General features: G+C 42.1%; 1 protein-coding gene and 1 non-coding gene across 7 annotated transcripts in view; one reads left to right on the top strand and one right to left on the bottom strand.

Annotated features, from left to right (window-relative positions):
- The window catches only part of Smyd4 (SET and MYND domain containing 4), a 56,369-nt gene that overhangs the window by 20,552 nt on the left and 18,106 nt on the right, over positions 1-17,711 (top strand). For 3 of the 6 annotated variants that reach the window (XM_038328768.2, XM_038328767.1, XM_038328772.1), the window contains exons 3-5: positions 4,109-4,253; positions 11,984-12,088; positions 13,010-14,162. In XM_038328768.2, the coding sequence (XP_038184696.1) occupies positions 4,109-4,253; positions 11,984-12,088; positions 13,010-14,162 (1,403 nt within the window). The remainder of the gene's footprint in view (positions 1-4,108; positions 4,254-11,983; positions 12,089-13,009; positions 14,163-17,711) is intronic. The other 3 variants (XM_038328771.2, XM_038328770.1, XM_038328773.1) reach the window with 2 other exon arrangements.
- LOC119813799 lies at positions 16,176-16,277 on the bottom strand. Its single transcript, XR_005285254.1, has one exon. It is a non-coding gene; the product is annotated as a U6 spliceosomal RNA (small nuclear RNA).

Below are 17,711 nucleotides of genomic sequence, written 5' to 3'. Positions count from 1 at the left end.
AGTCTCAGGTTACAGTCATCCCAGAAAAGAAAGCTGTGGTTGCTAGTTTTAGGACACACTATCAGGATCAGAGGACTGCTTTGCCAGTTCCCATGGGTCTGAGGCACAGCCATGTCAATAGAACATGTTCTCACAGAACTTCATCCATTCCCCCACAATATCATATGCTCTCTATATCATAGTCTATCTATATATCATAACATTATATGACCCTGTAACAGGGTCAGCAAGATGACTCTGTGGGTAAAGGCATTTGGGACTAAACCTAAAGCCCTGACCTCAACCCCTAAGAACTCCCACAAGTTGTCCTCTGATCTCCACACATGCTCCCTGGTACACATGTACATACAGATAAATATATAAATAAAAATTTAAAGAACCCCCACCAGACAAATGGTGTAGATGGTGGAAAGGATTTATAAGGAACTGGAGAGAAGGCAGAATGATGAGTTAATGGTATATTTCCATTTGGGATGACGAGAAAGACAGTGGTGAAGCTAGTCATGGCGCTCACCCGGAATCCCAGCACTCTGGAAGCTGAGACAAGAGGAAACAATTGCTGTGAGTCATAGGCCAGCCTGGACAGCAGAGAGAGACGAGACCCCTTCTGAAAGAAAGGGAGTAGGTAGGGACACTGAGCTGGCTAGGAGGGAAAAGCATTTGCCATGCAAGTGTGACAGCCTGAATTTGATCCCTTGAACCCAAGGAGAGAACCAACTCAGACAGTTATCCTCAGACCTCCATATGCATGCTGTGGCATATATGATATGCTTGTACACACACATGCACAAAGTAAATGTCTAAAATAGACAGCAGTGATAGCCAGCAGTGGTGGCACACACCTTTGAATCCCAGCACTCAGGAGGCAGAGGCAGGTGGAGCTCTGAGTTCAAGCCCCGCTTGGTCTACAGAGCGAGTTCCAGGACAGCCAGGACAACACCGAGAAACCCTGTCTCAGAAATAAATAAATAAATAAACAAACAAACAAACAATAGTTTTATTAACTTTATTATTTAAAAATACAGGCCAGGGGGTAGGGGGAGGTAAATGGGAGGCGGGGAGGAGACAGAAATTTTTAATAAACTAAAAAATAAATATAAAAAATATTTGAAAAAAAAGAAAAATATGGGCCAAGTGGTGGTGGCATATGCCTTTAATCCCAGCACTCGGGAGGCAGAGGCAAGCGGATCTCTGTGAATTCAAAACCAGTCTGGTCTAAAGCCAGTGAGTTCCAGGACAGGCTCCAAAGCTACACAGAGAAACCCTGTCTTGAAAAAAAAACAAAAAAAAAAAGAAGGAAAATCTATAGTTTTTTGTTTGTAATTCCTTCTCTGACTGAAGTTACCTGAGAGAAATTTTACCTTTTCTTGTCTTTGGGGGGCAGGGGTTACTTGTTTGGTTTTTGTGTCTTTGGACACAGTCTCACTGTGTAACTTTGGCTGGCCTTGAACTCTATATAGACCAGGCTGGCCTCAAACTCCCAGAAATCCACCTTCCTCTGCCTCCTGAGTACTGGCATTAAAGGCATACACCACCACACCCAGCATCTTGTCTTTTTTTGTTCTTACTTTTATTATTTATATTTTACTTTATAGTATTGTGTTACAAAAGTATAATATAGGTTATTCTATACTATTTCTCCTCATTTGACAATATAATATTTGGTGGTTTATATGTTATCTTAGTTAGGGTTTCTAGTGCTGTGAAGAGACACCATGACCATGACAACTCTTTTTTTGTTTTGTTTTGTTTTTCAAGACAGGGTTTCTCTGTAGCTTTGGAGCCTGTCCTGAAACTAGCTCTTGTAGGCCACACTGGCCTCGAACTTGACCATAACATCTCTTATAAAGAAAAACATTTAATTCGGGTGGCTCACAGAGAGGTCAGTTCATTATCATACTGGCAGGACATGGCAGCATGCAGGCAGACATGGTCCTGGAGTTCTATGGTCTGCAGGAAACAGGAAGTGAGCTGTCTTCCACATTGGTCATAGTTTAAGTTTGGGAGACCTCAAAGCCACCCTCACAGTGACACTCTTCCTCCAATAGGACCACACCTACTCCAGCAAAGCCACACCTCTTAATAGTGCCATTCCCTTTGGGGGCCATTTTCTTTTAAACCACCATGTATGTGTATTTTTTTACTAATACATCAGGTCAAATTTCACTATATGAGACATTTGTGGAGTGAAGAGAGGGTTCAGCAGTTCTTTGCTGCTCTTCTGGAGGACTTGAGTTCAGTTGCCAGCATCCACCTCAGTTGGATCACAACTGCCTGTAACTCCAGCTCCAGGGAAGCCAACACCCTCTTTCAGTCTCCATGGAACTTGCACACATGTGGCACACACACACACATACACATAAAAATATTTTTTAAGAAAATAAAACTTGGGACTGGAGAGATGGCTCATGGTTAAGAGCACTGGCTGCCCTTCCAGAGGTCCTGAGTTCAATTCCCAGCAACCACATGGTGGCTCACAACCATCTGTAGTAAGATCTTGTGCACTCTTCTGGCCTGCAGTCATACATTTAGACAGAACACTGTATACATAATAAATAAATAAGTCTTTTTTAAAAAGAAAATAAAACCTTTTACCATCATTTGGGAGGCTGAGAATGGAGGATTGTGGGTTTGATGCTGGCCTGTGTAGCGCAAAGACTCTGTGTCAAGAGAAAAAAATACACTGAAGCTGGGAGTAATAGCAAGTGCCTTTCAAGCTGTGGAAGACCCTTGGGTGAGCCCAGAGGAGGGAGTCCTGAAGTGGATGTGGAGGAGTTAGCACTTAGGCAGTCTGGAAGGGCACCATGCAGGAATTCTTTGGACTGTGTTTGTGAGTAAACCTAAAGTTATTTCAAACTAGAAAGGTGCTATTTCATTTTTGAATTTATTTTTATTTTCTGTGTATGAGTAGTTTGCCTACATGTATGTATGTTCACTGTGTGCAAACCTAGTGCCTGTGGGAATCAGGAGAGAGATGTTGGATCCCTTGGAACTGGAGGTATGGATGGTGGTAAACTGGGAACCAAACCACTGAGCCATCTCTCCAGTTCCCATTAATTATTTATCTGTTTATTTTGAGGCAGTATATCACCGTGTAGCCCTGACTGTTATGGAATTTGCTATGTAGACCAAGATGACCTCAAGTTCACAGATACCCACCTGCTTCTGCCTCCCACATTCCAGGGTTGAAGGCATACGCCACCACACCCAGCAAGTATTTTAAATTATTTAATTTTTGTGGTTATGTGTGTGCACAGGTATGTACATGCCATTGTGTAGTTCTCTTCTACCGTCATTTGGGTCCCAGGATCAAACTCAGGTTGCCAAGTTTAGCAACAAGTGCTTTTCTGAGTCAAGCCATCTAGTTGCCCAAACATACACACTTTTAACATTGTGTGTGTGTGCGTGCGCATGCACCTTCCTGTTTGAAAACTGTCTTGCTCAGGCTAGTCTTCTACCTATGGTAATCCTGTTGCCTCAGTTTCTTGATGGCTGGTATTACAGGCCTGTACCACCATGCCCAAATCTTCAGTATTTTTTTTTGTAATTTCTTTATTGTTCTAAATTATATGCATGCTCCTGCATGTGAGTTATGTACACAAGTGCAGGTGCCCACAGAGGTCAGAGGTGTAAGATGCCCTGGGAACTGGAGTTACAGATGGTTGTGAGGCATCTGATTGATGTGAGCGCCAAGTGAACTCAGGTCCTCTGATGACCAGTATTATATGTGCTTAACTGCTGAGCCATCTCCCCGACCCACCTCAGTATTTTCAACAGTGGAACTGGAGAGCTCTCCTCCGTGCAAAGATTCCGTGTATTATATCAGTCTCTACACCCAGGCTTTATTGTGATGTGTGATCCAAGGCATGATTCATTGACCACTAAGTATGAGATAAGAGTCAGAGATTAACACTCTCAGCTCTAAATGGGTATCCTTGTCCCTATGCCTCTGAGACAGGAAGAACCCTCCAGGTGGGTTACATAGAGCACACAGACCTGTGTGCACTGCTCTCAGCCACTTGCTGCAATTTCACGTACAGTGATTGCAGAGCCTTACTCGAAATAACCGATTTCTCCCTTTTGTTTGTTTCCCTATTTCTTCACAAAGACCCGAAGATGAGGTGTTTTTAAAGCGGCTTTCTAGTGCTTACTTGGTGGAAAAGGACTATGATGCTCCCCTTTTCTACAGAGAAAAAGGAAACAAAAAATTCCAAGAGAAAGAATACACGGGCGCCGCAGTGCTGTACTCTAAGGTAATGTGCGTCCAAGCCAGCAGCTGCACAGGCGTGTCTGCACAAGCTAGAGAATGGTGCTGAGTTTCATGGCCATTGGGTTTGTGTTTTGTTTTTCATCTACATTGTTTGGATTTAGGGGGATTTTGATAGAATTTTGTTGTTGATTATATTTTCAAGCAAAAGATAGTTATATATCCTGAATTTTTGGAAGATTCTCTATTCCTTCAGACACATAGTAGTCATAAGCTTGTTGGCCCTTTGCCCTACTTTACCAGGTGACAGTTCTCACTGTCTCTTTTGTCTGAAGAACTGATAAAGTTTTAGCTTGATAGTCCTAATTTAGTGAACATTTAGATGTTTTAGCTAGCCACATGCTAGCTTACAACCCTAATAACTTAGGCTGAGCATAGTGGGTGGCACTTGCCTTTAATTTCAATGCTCTGGAAGCAGAGGCAGGTGTGTCTCTATGAGTTCAAGACGAGCATGATCTGCATATAAGCTCCAGGCCAGCCTCAGCTATATGGTGAGATCATGTCTCAGTAAAATAAACAACCAGAATGACTTAGTAAAGTCAAAAAAGAAAACAAGTGGATTTGCTGTAGCCCAATTAACCTAGGTTCCATTGGCTATGGTTGGTTGTTTTACTCTTTTACTTTTGGGGGTCCGCCACCCAGCTCCCCAAAAGATGTACAGAGACTTTTTCTTACTTATGAATGCTCAGCCTTAGCTTGGCTTTTTTCTAGCCAGCTTTTTTAAATGTATTTTTAATGTACATTGGTGTTTTGCCTGCTTGTATATCTGTGTAAGAGTGTGGGATCCCTTGGAACTTGAGTGACAGTAATGAGCTACCATGTAGATGCTAGAAATTGAACCTGAATCCTCTGGGAGAGGAGCCAGTGCTCTTAACTACTGAGCCATCTCTTCAGCCCCAGACAGCTTTCATTTTTGTTGTTGTTTTGTTTGTTTCTTGTTTTTGTTTTGTTTTTTTTGTTGTTGTTTTTTTGTCTTTTTTGAGACAGGGTTTCTCTGTAGCTTTGGAGCCTGTCCTGGAGCTCGCTCTGTAGACCAGGCAGGCTTCAAACTCACAGAGATCCGCCTGCCTCTGCCTGCCAAATTCTGGGATTAAAGGCATGTGCCGCCACCACCTTTAGCGCCAGGAACTGGGCTGGAGATTTAAACACACACACACACACAGACAGAGACATGAGACAAGGTTATCCTTGAAACAAGAATGCCAACTTTATTGTGCTCCAGGGAAGCTTATATAGGGATCCTTAACTGATAGCTATGCCCCAGCTCTTGGAATTTCCAGCTGTAAAACCCACCTGCCATCAGGAACTCATGTGGGTCTCATGCTCAGAGCAGCTGCAGGCACAGGTAGACAAGTTGTTTCACTCCAGCAGGCAAAGAAAGTCAAGGGGCCAGGGGTCTGCAGCCCCCAACACCCACCCAGACCCCAGCCAACTTTTCTTAACTTATATTATCCTATCTACCTTTTGCCTCTGGGCTTTTATCTTTCTCTGTACTGTATACCTTCCTTTACTTACACCATGCTTTCCTGTGTAGCTTGCCCTGATATCCTTCTCTTCTTCTTTTACTCCCCATCTTCTCTTCTGAGAATTCTCCTCCTATTTATTCTCTCTGCCTGCCATCCCTGCTCACTTATCCTTTCTCCTGCCTAGCTATTGGCCATTCTACTCTTGATCAGACCAATCAGATATTTTAGACAGGAAAAGTAACCCAGCTTCACAGAGTTAAACAAACACATCTTCAACTAATATTTCTCAACAGTTGGTCATGTTTTGTTTTGTTTTTCTTTTTTGAGGCAAGATTTCTCTGTGTAGCCTTTGCTGTCCTAGAACTCACTTCGTAAACCAGGCTGACCTTGAACCCACAGAGATCTGCTTGTGTGTGCAATCACGTCCTGGTCCATCAGCTAACATATTACTATTAGTGGCAGGCAATAGATACTTTACATTACACTAAACATGACCAAGCTATGTTTATTATTATTTTATGTGTATGTGTTTTTGCCTACATGTATGTCTGTGTACCACATGTGTGCTTGGTGTCTGAGGAGGCAAGAAGAGGGCATCAGATCCCCTGGAACTAGAATGAGTTACAGACTGTTATGAGCCACCATGTGGGTTCTGGGGATCAAACCCATATCCTCTGTAAATGCAGCCAGTGTTCTTAACTGCTGAGCCATATCTCCACCCCCACCAAGCTAGATTTTGAAGTAGAATCATGGCTTTTAACATTGTGTTACTATTACTGACCTGTTTTCATGGTGAAATTGAATTTGAAATTGAAATTTATGTCCTGGCTATGCTGAAACATGCATGGGCAGCCCATATTTGGTTTCATGGTCTAAGTTGATGAGAATGACTGACCAGGTCTCTTCCTCAAGAGGGCACCAGATCTCATTATAGACACTTGTGAGCCACCATGCGGCTACTGAGAATTAAACTCAGGACCTTTGAAAGAGCAGGCCATGCTCTTAACCACTGAGCCATCTCTCCAGCCCTATTTGCCACTATTGTCTATCAGCCTGTAGGAGTCTTGTTGCTGCCATGCATGTGTGTGCACATGTGGTACATATGGGTGTGGAGAATGGGCATCTGTTCATTCGTTTGTTTCCATGGTACCCTGAGAAAATTCCTTCTGCTGCTTTTTCAGAGATCTGTCTGGGCTTAAAGCAAGACTACATCAGACTCTTGATTGGTGATCATATATAGTAAAAGAATGTGGTGAGCCTAGCATGTTGGCATACTCCAGTAATCCAGGTTTCAGGGAGGGAGGAAGATCAAGAGTAGAAGGGGCCAGTATTAGATTTGTAACAAGTTTGAGGCTAGCCTGAACTGTATGAGTCCCTTTCTTAAGAGGGGTGAAAAGAATGTAAGGGGGTGAAAGTGAGGTATAGCTCCATGTTACATCACTTGCCAACATGCATGAAGCCCAAGGTTTGATTCCCGGCACTGGAAGTGGGTATTGTATTCTTCCTGCACCTTTAAAAAGTCAATACTCAACACTTGGAATTAGTTTTCCAAAAACTATTAAAGCTTCAGTTGCCACTCTACAAACATATAAAAGCCCTACTTTGTAATGGTGTAAAGTATTTGGCTTCAGTTTTATGCCTTTACATCTTAAACGTGATCCTACAGAAAGTTGTCCAAGGAAAACAGATGATAAGAAAGGAGAGACTGGAGAGATGCTAAGAGCTCGAAGGCGCTTGCTTCCCTTGTAAAGGCCATGACATGCCCTGGTTCACCCACCTCCGGATCCAGAACCCTCTTCTGGCCTTCACAGACACCCACACTCACACACGCACATAACTTTAAAAATGAAATGAGCTCTAGAATGAGTTTGACATCCGCCTAGGCTATATGAGACCCTGTCTCAAGAGGGAAAAAAAATGAAGGTTTGCTGGATGGAGAGGGAGATGCACTTCCTATTTCATGAAGCTGGTATTTTGGTGATTATGGTGCTTTGCAATTTTATAGAGAGCTACTATTTTCTTTCTTTTTAAAGTAATGCTTGTTGTTTTTGTCCATAAAAGTAATAAATGTTACTTTGGAAAATATAGAGAAGTATAAAGAGTAAAAAAAAAGTCATAACCAGTGATAAGTACTGTTAACATTTCTGCTTATACCCAGCCAGCCAGCCTTTCTCCTGTGAGAATGGATTTTTCTTTTACAAAATTGGGATAATGCTGCACTTACTGTTTTGTAACTTGCTCTTTCCCTTCAACAATTTATTGTACCCATTTTCTCATGGTATTAAATTTTCTGCTCTAAGTAATTTTCCATAGCTAACTCAGTGTTCTATTACAGAGAAGAAATGTACTTAATTTAACATCTAATATTGGCATATTATTTGACATTATGATGCTATAATAAGCATCTCTCTGTATAAATATTTATGTACAACTGATTTCTTTTTAGGATGAATTAGTAGAAGGGTAAAGCACTGGGTCAAAGGGAGCATTTTCAAACCTTTGATGCTGATGCTGAATTGTTGTCCAGGAAAGAACTAGTTAACATCCATTCTGATAGAATATGAGAATTTATTTCTCCATATCGTAAGCAATATTGGTTATTATTATATATTAATTTTTGTTAGTATCATACCTTTATTTTGGGGGTAGGAAATATGTTCATATAATTACATTTCAAAAGTTTCAAGAATACTGGACTAGACAGATGGCTCGGTGGTTAAGAGCACTGACTGCTCTTTTAGAGGACCCGGGTTCAATTCCCATATCACCTCACAACTGTCTGTAATTGCAAGATCCGACACTCTCACACAGACATACATGCAGGCAAAATACCAATGCACATAAAATAAAAATAAATTATTTTTAAAAAGTTGCAAGAATATACAGTATGGTTTCTTTTTCTGTCCCCTAATCTAACCTCATTTCCATCCCCATAAGCTAGCCTTGTTAAATATACTGTATATAAAGCATATATAGGTGAATAAAAACAGCCCAGTATAATGGCATTAATCTCTAGTTACTTGAGAACTGAAGCAGGAAGATCATGAATCTAGGAGCCAAGGCTAGTCTGGGCAGCAGAGTAGCCCAAGCTGGCCTCAAACTCTTGTGCAGCTAAGCCTCATCCTCCTGCCACCATTTCCCAAGTATGGAATTACAGGTGTGCACCACCATGCCCCATGCTCAGTTCATTCATTTTTTTCAGTATAAAAGAATGAGCTTCACTGTGACATCTTCATCGTGTGTGTGTGTGTGTGTGTGTGTGTGTGTGTGTGTGTGTATCATCCTCTTCTTTCCCTCTTCCTTTCCTTCACTGGTCCTCTCCCTTCAAGTATCACCCACCCACCCCTTTTACTTTTGCATGGTGAAAGTCATGGGTCTTCATGAATTCTAGGCAGGAGTTGTACCACTGAGCTATATTGCTAGCTCCTCTTCATCTTTTTTCAGATCCTAGCCCTTAAAAAATTAAGAGCCAGGTGATGGTGGTACATGTCTTTAATCCCAGCACTTGGGAGGCAGAGGCAGGTGGATCTCTGACTTAAAGGCCAGCCTGGTCTGCATGGCAAGTTCTAGGACACCTAGGGATACACAGAGAGAACCTGCTCAAAAAACCAAGAAAAAATAAATAAAAATAGAACTGGCCTGGGCATGGTAATCTACCTGTAATCCCTGCCTTTAGGATATAGAGGCAGAAGGATCAAGAATTTGAGGTTGGGGCTGGAGAGATGGCTCATCAGTTAAAAGTATGTACTGCTTTTACAGAGGACATGACTTTGGCTCCCAACACCTTCCTGTAACTCTAGCTCCAACAGATCCTCGGACACTGCACTCAAATGTATATACATGTACATTTTATTTTTTTAATTATTATCATTTATTTATTTACTTTACTTATTTGTTTATTTTGGTTTTTCAAGACAGGTTTTCTGTGTAACTCTGGAGCCTGTCCTGGAACTTGCTCTGTAGACCAGGCTAGCCTTGAGCCCACAGAGATTCACCTGCCTCTGCTGGGATTAAAGGCATGCTCCACCAATGCCCAGCTGCACTTAATTTTTTTTTTTTTTTTTTTTTTTTTTTTTTCGAGACAGGGTTTCTCTGTGGCTTTTTGGAGCCTGTCCTGGAACTAGCTCTTGTAGACCAGGCTGGTCTCGAACTCACAGAGATCCGCCTGCCTCTGCCTCCCGAGTGCTGGGATTAAAGGCGTGCGCCACCACCGCCCGGCAGCACTTAATTTTTTTATTATCATTTTAAGAGCTCTAGGTGAGCCAATGAGATGGCTCAGTGGGTAGAGGCAGTTATGTAAAGGCCTGGATGGCCTGAGTTTAGTCTTTAGATTTTGTAAGATAACAGAAGCAAACCAACCCATGAGAGCTGTCCTCTGAGAGTGCAGGTACACGCATGCACACACATAAATGGAAAATATATAGCTGGGCATTGGTGGTGCACACCTTTAAAGCCCAGCACTTGGCAGGCAGATTTCTGAGTTCAAGGCCAGCCTGGTCTACAGATCAGGTTCCAGGACAGCTAGGGCTGCACAGAGAAACCCTGTCTGAAAAAACAAATATATAGTGTGTGTGTGTGTGTGTGTGTGTGTGTACATAGAGGAAGGTGGATCTTTGAGTTTAAGGTGAGCCTGAGCCTGGTCTATATAGCAAGTTTCAGGACACCCAGGGCAATACAGAGAGAACCTGCTCAAAAAAACAAAAAAAAAAAAAAAAAGAAAGAAAGAATGAAAGAAAAATAAAAATAGGACTGAACTGGGCAGAAATCATACCTGTAATCCCTGCCCTTAGGAGGTAGGGGTGTGTGTGTGTGTGTGTGTGTGTGTGTGTGTGTGTGTGTGTGGACATAGATCAGTTATAATGCTTACCTTGAATTCATGAAGCTCCGGCTTTTAAACCTAACATTTTACCCCAAAAGATTTACTATATATCACTAAATTGTACCACTAGTTATCAGACTAGCTTATACTACCACTCACAACATAGAGTGCCCATTTTCCCACTCCTTTGTCGAGTAGTCTGTTCTTGGTTTTATTTTTCTTAGACAAACTGATGGGTAAAAAGTATTTCAGCTAGCCTAGAAGTCACAAAGAGCTGCCTGCCTCTGCATCCCAAGTGGTATACACCTTTAATCCCAGGGCTAGTCTACGTAGTGAGTTCCAAGATCACCAGGCATGCGTAAGGAGACCTTGTCTCAAAAAAACAAACAAAAAACAGAGTCATTTGCATGTTCCATAAGAACTGTTGGTATCATTTGCGTATTTTTATTGAATTGTCAGTTGACTTGGTATTTACCTTTTGAAACTTGTTGAAGTAAAAAAGTTAGCTCTTTGTTTATAATATGAGTTACATTCAGCCTAATGTTTACATTTTGATATTGCCTTGATTTGTTTATATTGTAAAGAATACATATGCATATAAGAGATGATACAGTCATATATATATATATACATGTGTGTATATGTATATATGTGTGTGCATGTATGTATATCATATAATACTAGGAATGGAACTCAGAGCTTACCATGTGGTAGGCAAACACCTTGCCACTAAAACTCTATCTCCAACCCTTATGGACTCAAGTTTATTATTCTTTTATGATTTCCAGAGTTTTGTTCTTATGGTTTTACTTTTTCTTTCTTTCTGGGTTTTTGTTTGTTTGTTTGTTTGTTTTTTTACTGAGTTTCATGTGGCCAGGCATAACCTCAAACTTTGTAGCAGAAACTGGCTTTGAACTTCCAATCCTCCTTCCTCCACTTCCTAAGTACTGGGATTTAGGCATGTGCCACCATACAACATCTGGGTATTATTGTCGTAGAAAGGGATTCCTCCAACAATTACTTTTGACTCTTCATAGTTCCTTCCAGAGTTATTACACTTTTATTTGTTACATTAAGAGTTTGGTCCATTTACACTGGACCTGGTGACACAGGCCTATAATCCCAGCTACTTGGGAATTGAGGCAGTGGGGTCTTAAACTCAAAGTTAGCCTGGGTAACAGTGAGTTCAGTCAGCCTAGATAAACTGATAGATGTGGCAGAAGCTATATCTGATGATACAATATACAGTGTTGAATCTTTATTTTCTCATTGATCTTCAGAGATTTGCTAAAAGGTAAAAAATGAAAGAGAAGTAGCTGGAACAGAAATAGTTGGTAATTTTATTTTACAATTCCATTCAGTCTTTAGCAGTAGATCCCTCATTTTCAGAAAAGATTAGAAACGCTACTTCCTGTTTGTTCCTTTGACCAGCTCGTTATTTTTCAGGGAGTGTCGCATTCCAGGCCTAACACTGAGGATATTTCACTGTGCTATGCCAATCGCTCTGCAGCCCTCTTCCATCTGGGTCAGTATGAAGTGAGTATTGAGTTAGCTGGTGTCCTGCCTATGTCCTATCTGCTTCTACTGACTCAATGTCCCCTCTCACAGGTGACCATGAAGAATAGTGTTAGTTGACAAGAAAAAGCTATGGCACTGTCCACAGGCCATGGAGATAGGCGTGTGTGTGTGTGTGTGTGTGTGTGTGTGTGTGTGTGTGTGTAAAGTTTGAATTTGGGGCAGCTTTAGCTGTGCTGTCAGCTTCAGAAAAAAGCATTTCAGTTTACCATATTAAATTGGCATTGTACAGGACTCAACAGCCATATTGGTCTAGGCACATTAAACTTAATTTTTCATTTATACATATGTGATGCACTGAATTAAATATTCAGTCTTATCTACATGAGTTTGATTACAGAAAATAAAATATTCTCTAAATAATAAAAAAAGATTCAAGAATCTGACTCTGGGCTCTATGGAAGAAAGACTGGACTCTTAAGGAGAGGTTTCAAAGAACATAGGAAGCATTTATCCCTTTATCACCTTCCTATATTGATCGTCTGTTTTACTTCTAATAATGATGACCATTTATTGGACACATCCATGAGTTCCTTTTATCATTGAGATATATTACTTTATCTCATCCCTAAAATGACCTGTTAATGTACCATCTTTTTCAGATGAGAAAACAAAAGACATTACATAACTTAACTTGCTTGCATCAGATCACACCAAACTTCTTACTCATTTGTAGTGAATACATGTTTCTTTGGCTTCAAAATATACTTGAAGGGGAAAGGGAAGAGGGAAGAAATGTCAGGAAGCAGAATGGAGGGTGTAATTTAAGACCTAAGCTCTTGGTTGAAATTGTCCACTATTGTGACCTGTGGCTTTTCAGTTTTCAGTACATAGGGGAAAGTAGAAACTGTGAGTCACTCCGGAATTCCTTTTGGTTTTCAGGCATGTCTTAAAGACATAGTGAGAGCAGGTCTGCATGGGTATCCTGAAAGACTGCAACCCAAGATGATGCTGCGTAAGACAGAGTGCCTGGTGAACCTCGGGAGACTGCAGGAGGCAAGGCAAACCATCACTGATCTTGAAAGCAGCCTCGCTGCCAAGCCAACACTGGTGCCTTCCTCTCATCAGATTCTGCAGAGGAACCTCCATCACCTGAAAATGAAGATCCGAGAGAAGGAGAGTCTCCCAGAAACCTGCCCAGCAGCTCTCACCAGAGCCTTTGAGGATATGGCCCTGGAGGAAGAGAACAAACAGATTTCTGGGGCATCACTGTCTGTCAGCTTACACATGGACCCTTTGAAAGGCCGCCATCTAGTTGCCACAAAAGACATTCTCCCAGGAGAACTCCTGGTGAAGGAAGGTGCTTTTGTAAATGTCCTTAACCCCGGAGAAATGCCACCACTGCACCATGGCCTAGAGACCAAGCGGGATACCAGAGTTACCAATGGAGACCTCTACTGTCACCGATGTCTGAAGCACACTTTGGCCACAGTACCCTGTGGCGGGTGCAGCTATGCCAGGTATTGCAGCCAGGAATGTATGCAGGAGGCATGGGAGTGCTACCATAGCACAGAGTGTCCTCTGGGGGGGCTGCTTCTTGTGCTTGGGGTCTTCTGCCATGTTGCCCTGAGGATGACTCTGTTAAGCAGATTTGAAGATGTTGACAGAGTTGTAAGGATGCTTTGTGATGAGACTGGTGACAGAGACATCTGTTTACCTGAAAACAAGAATCCAGTCAAGACATTTAGACGCACGGATCAGAGCGAGAGTGCAGAGAACAGCAAAATAGGTGCAAACCCAGTTCCTGGATGTAATGTCCATGGCAAGTACGAAAGTAATTATAATGCTGTCTTCAGCCTGTTGCCTCATACTGAAAAACATAGCCCGGAACACAAATTCATCTGCGCCATCAGTGTCTCTGCCCTGTGCAGGCAGCTCAAAACAGCCAGCGTGCAGGCCCAAACCATGTCCTCTAAGGGGAAAGCAGTGTCCCCAGGATTGTGTGCAGATTTGACTATTTGGGGACCAGCCATGCTGCGACACATGCTGCAGCTGCAGTGCAATGCCCAGGCGATAACCTCCATACAGCACACAGGTAAGACGGAAACCTGCTTTCGCCTTACATTACTGGCTTTTCTAGAGCTAATATTTAAGGAGAAAAGAACTACAAAGGAAGGCTAGTATCAAACGAATCAGTAACCCAAAAGGAAAACACAGCTCTCTTGTATTATCATTCTACCATCAGGAAGCTTTGTGTGCACTTCTGTAATCCCAGAGCTTGGGAGGTGGAGACAGAATGATTAGGAGTTCAAGACAGCCTCAGTTATATAGCAGGTTTGAGCTTGGTCTGGGCTACATGAAACCCTGTCTCTTAAAAGCTTAAGGAGCCAGAACCAGGTGACCATGATGGTGCACGCTTTTAATGCCAGCACAGAGAAACAACTGTCTCAAAAACAAACAAACGAAAACTTAAGGAGCCAGAGCTGGGCAGTGGTGGCACACACCTTTAATCCCAGCACTCGAGAGACAGAGGCAGGTGGATCTCTGAATTCAAGATCAGCCTGGTGTTTATAGCAAGATCCCCACCAGCCAAGGCTACATAGTGATATCCTGTCTCAAAATTAATAATAATGTTAGTTAACTAATTAATTAAAATTTAAAAACTAAAATATTTTTAGACTTACTTATTTTCTGTGTGGTATACATGTCACAGCCACCGGTGTCAGTTCTTCCCTACCATGTTTGTCTTGGGGATAAAACTCTGGTGGTCAGGCTTGGCAGCAAGAGCTGTTTCCCAGCCATTTCCAATGTTTTTATTGAGTGATCTTTATTTTATCAGAAAATGCCTTTGAAGGCTTGGGGAGATGGCTTAGTGGGTGATGCACTTGCTATACAGCATGAGGCCTGGAGTTCAGATCCCCAGCACCCAGGCAGATGCTGAGCAGGCATGGCAGCCTGCCTGTGATTCCAGAACAGTGAGATAAATGGGATCCCTGGAACAAGCTAGCTAACCAGATTAGCCAGATTGGTAGTTCTGGATTTAAGGGAGAGACCCAGACTCAGTGTGTATGGTGGAAAGTGAGTGGTCGAGGGAAATAATTGACATCAGTTCCTGACCTGTATGGGCATGCTCACACCCACCCACAGATACGCAAGAACACCACACAAATACCTGCAAAGGAAGAGAAAAGAAAGTGCTGTTTAAGTTCTTTTATTTGGTTATTTTTTATTTTTATTGTTTTTCTTCCCCCCTCCCCCGAGTGTGGTGGCACAGTCCTTTAATGCCAACATTTGGGAGGCAGAGATAGAAGGCTTTTTGTAAATTGGAGGCCAGCCTGGTCTACATAGGAAGCTCCAGGATAGCCAGGACTATATAGAGACCCTGTCTCAAACTAACAAACAAAAAGATTTATATATATGAGTGTTTTGTGTATGTCTGTGTACCACATGTGTACTTGGTATCTGAGGAGGTCAGATCAGAGGGCATCATATCCCCTGGAAGTGGAGTTACAGACACTTATGAAGCACTGTGTGGTACTGGGAATCAAACCCAGGTCCTCTGGAAGAGCAGCAAGTACCCTTAACCACTGCGTCATCTCCGAATCTCCTTTTCTAGGTAATCTGTTAAGTGAGGGGAAAGTAGATAAAACCTAGGATTTATTGACAGATTAACACTCTGTTAGCCTAACTAAACTATGGAAGTTTACTCTTCCGCCTTCTCATGTGGTGTTGTTAAATTTTGTTTTCTTTTTTATGCATATGATCTTAATTCAGCTGCCAAATTATGCAGTATGTAGTCATTCTTTGGCACATGTATCTTTTTCCCATCTCAGGTTAGTCTGTTTTCTTCTCTGCCTTCTATGCCTCTTTGAGCCACTGCTATAGAAACATCCAGGTCTGGGCCAGGAAGATGACTCCACCAGTCATGGTGCTTGCCTCTCAGCCTGAGGACCTCAGTTGTTTGGCTTTGGTTTGGTTTTTGGTTTTTCTCTATGTAGTCCTGGCTGTTCTGGAACTCACTCTGTAGACCAGGCTGACCTCAAACTCCGGTCCATCTGCTTCTGCCTCCTAAGTGCTGGGATTAAAGGCATGCACCACCACCTGGCTAAAATCAAATATGGAATACTTGAAATCTGCATGTCATCCCCGCACAGGGGCTGTGCTGATCTTCTGTATTGTTCTAATTTTAGCAGATGTGCTGCCAAAGCGAGTATGAAGATCTGAGTTGTAGCCTCGGGACCCTTGTGGTAGAAGGAGAGAACCAGCTCCTCTCACCCTCATACACAGATGACATGCGCTCCGCCCCACACAGAGTACATAAACATTGGGATAGCCAAAATCTCTGCAATTTAAGTGGTTGCTACTTTATTTTTTGAGGTTCTCTGTGTTCTTAAATTAAGAACACTAGTCACATAGTGGACAGTATGCTAGTAGTTTTTAAAATTGTGTGATTGTGAAATTGTGAATTGAAATTTTTGAAATCATTCATTCTAGGGGGAAAGGTTTTTAAACTTTTGTGTGTGAGAAAGACAGGCTGTGTGAAGGCTGCAGCACTTGTGCACAGGTTAGGAGACAGCTCTTCAGGAGTTGAATTTCTCCCTCATTTCTGCCCCTATACTTCCTACATTAAACTCCTATTTCTACCTCATATTTTACCCTAAGCATGCTGAGCTTACAGATGCCAGCACATCAGCATGGGCACCAGGGTCAAGCTAAGGGCATCTGGCATTTGGCACATGGCAGACTCTTTACCCCCTGAGTCATCTTGCTAGCCCCAGAATATGTATTTTCACAAAGCAAAAGATAATCAATGACCATGAGTCTGTCAGCCTGGTGGTGGTGGGGGCGCACGCCTTTGATCCTAAGGCTAGAGAGGCAGAGGCAGGCAAATCTCTGTGAGTTCAAGGCCAGCCTGGTCTACAGAGCAAATTCCAGGACAATCAGGGCTGTTACACCGAGAAACCCTATCTTGAAACAAAACAAAACAAAAAAAGCAAATAGCAGAACTCAAAAGTAAGATATATAATAAATCAAAGCACTTTATTTTTATAAAGGAGACTTTCCATACTGAAATATATTATCAGTGTTAGCTCTCAGAAACAGAGATTGTATCTATAAAACAAAAATGGCTAAGTGTACAAGAAGGAGCTTGGCAAACTCCTTTGCTGTAAGAAAATTTAGTATGCCGTTCTGACTTTGACTGGGCAAATATATTAAGGATCTAGAAACCAAGATTACATAATAACCTGGGGATTTGGTGGATATATCTATCAAAACTTGTATCCCGTATATCAGAAGTCACAAACTTTGTGTGAAGCACCAGATGGTATAAACATTTTAGGGTTTGCAGGTCATATGCTCTGTTGCAACTGTGAGCAGAGCTCTGCCTTGTGGCCTGAAACAGCTGTGGTAAGGCACAAGTGAGCCTGCCCTGATTTCATTCCAAGTTCATTATAGACACTGAAATCTAAATTTTGTAATTTTCCACACTCAGAATTATTCTGGGTTTATTTTAAATTACTTAAACATTAAAAACAAGCAAACAAATGAAAAAAAAACAGCTGTGAAGATTGTTCGGTGGGCCATGCATGTGTGAGAACCTGAGTTCAGATCCCCAGGACCCACCTAAAGCTGGATGAAGTGA

This window comes from Arvicola amphibius, chromosome 4, assembly GCF_903992535.2.
Source record: "Arvicola amphibius chromosome 4, mArvAmp1.2, whole genome shotgun sequence".
Lineage (NCBI taxonomy): Eukaryota > Metazoa > Chordata > Mammalia > Rodentia > Cricetidae > Arvicola > Arvicola amphibius.
The sequence above is the reverse complement of the archived record's forward strand: the minus strand, read 5'-3'. Positions and strand labels throughout refer to the sequence as shown.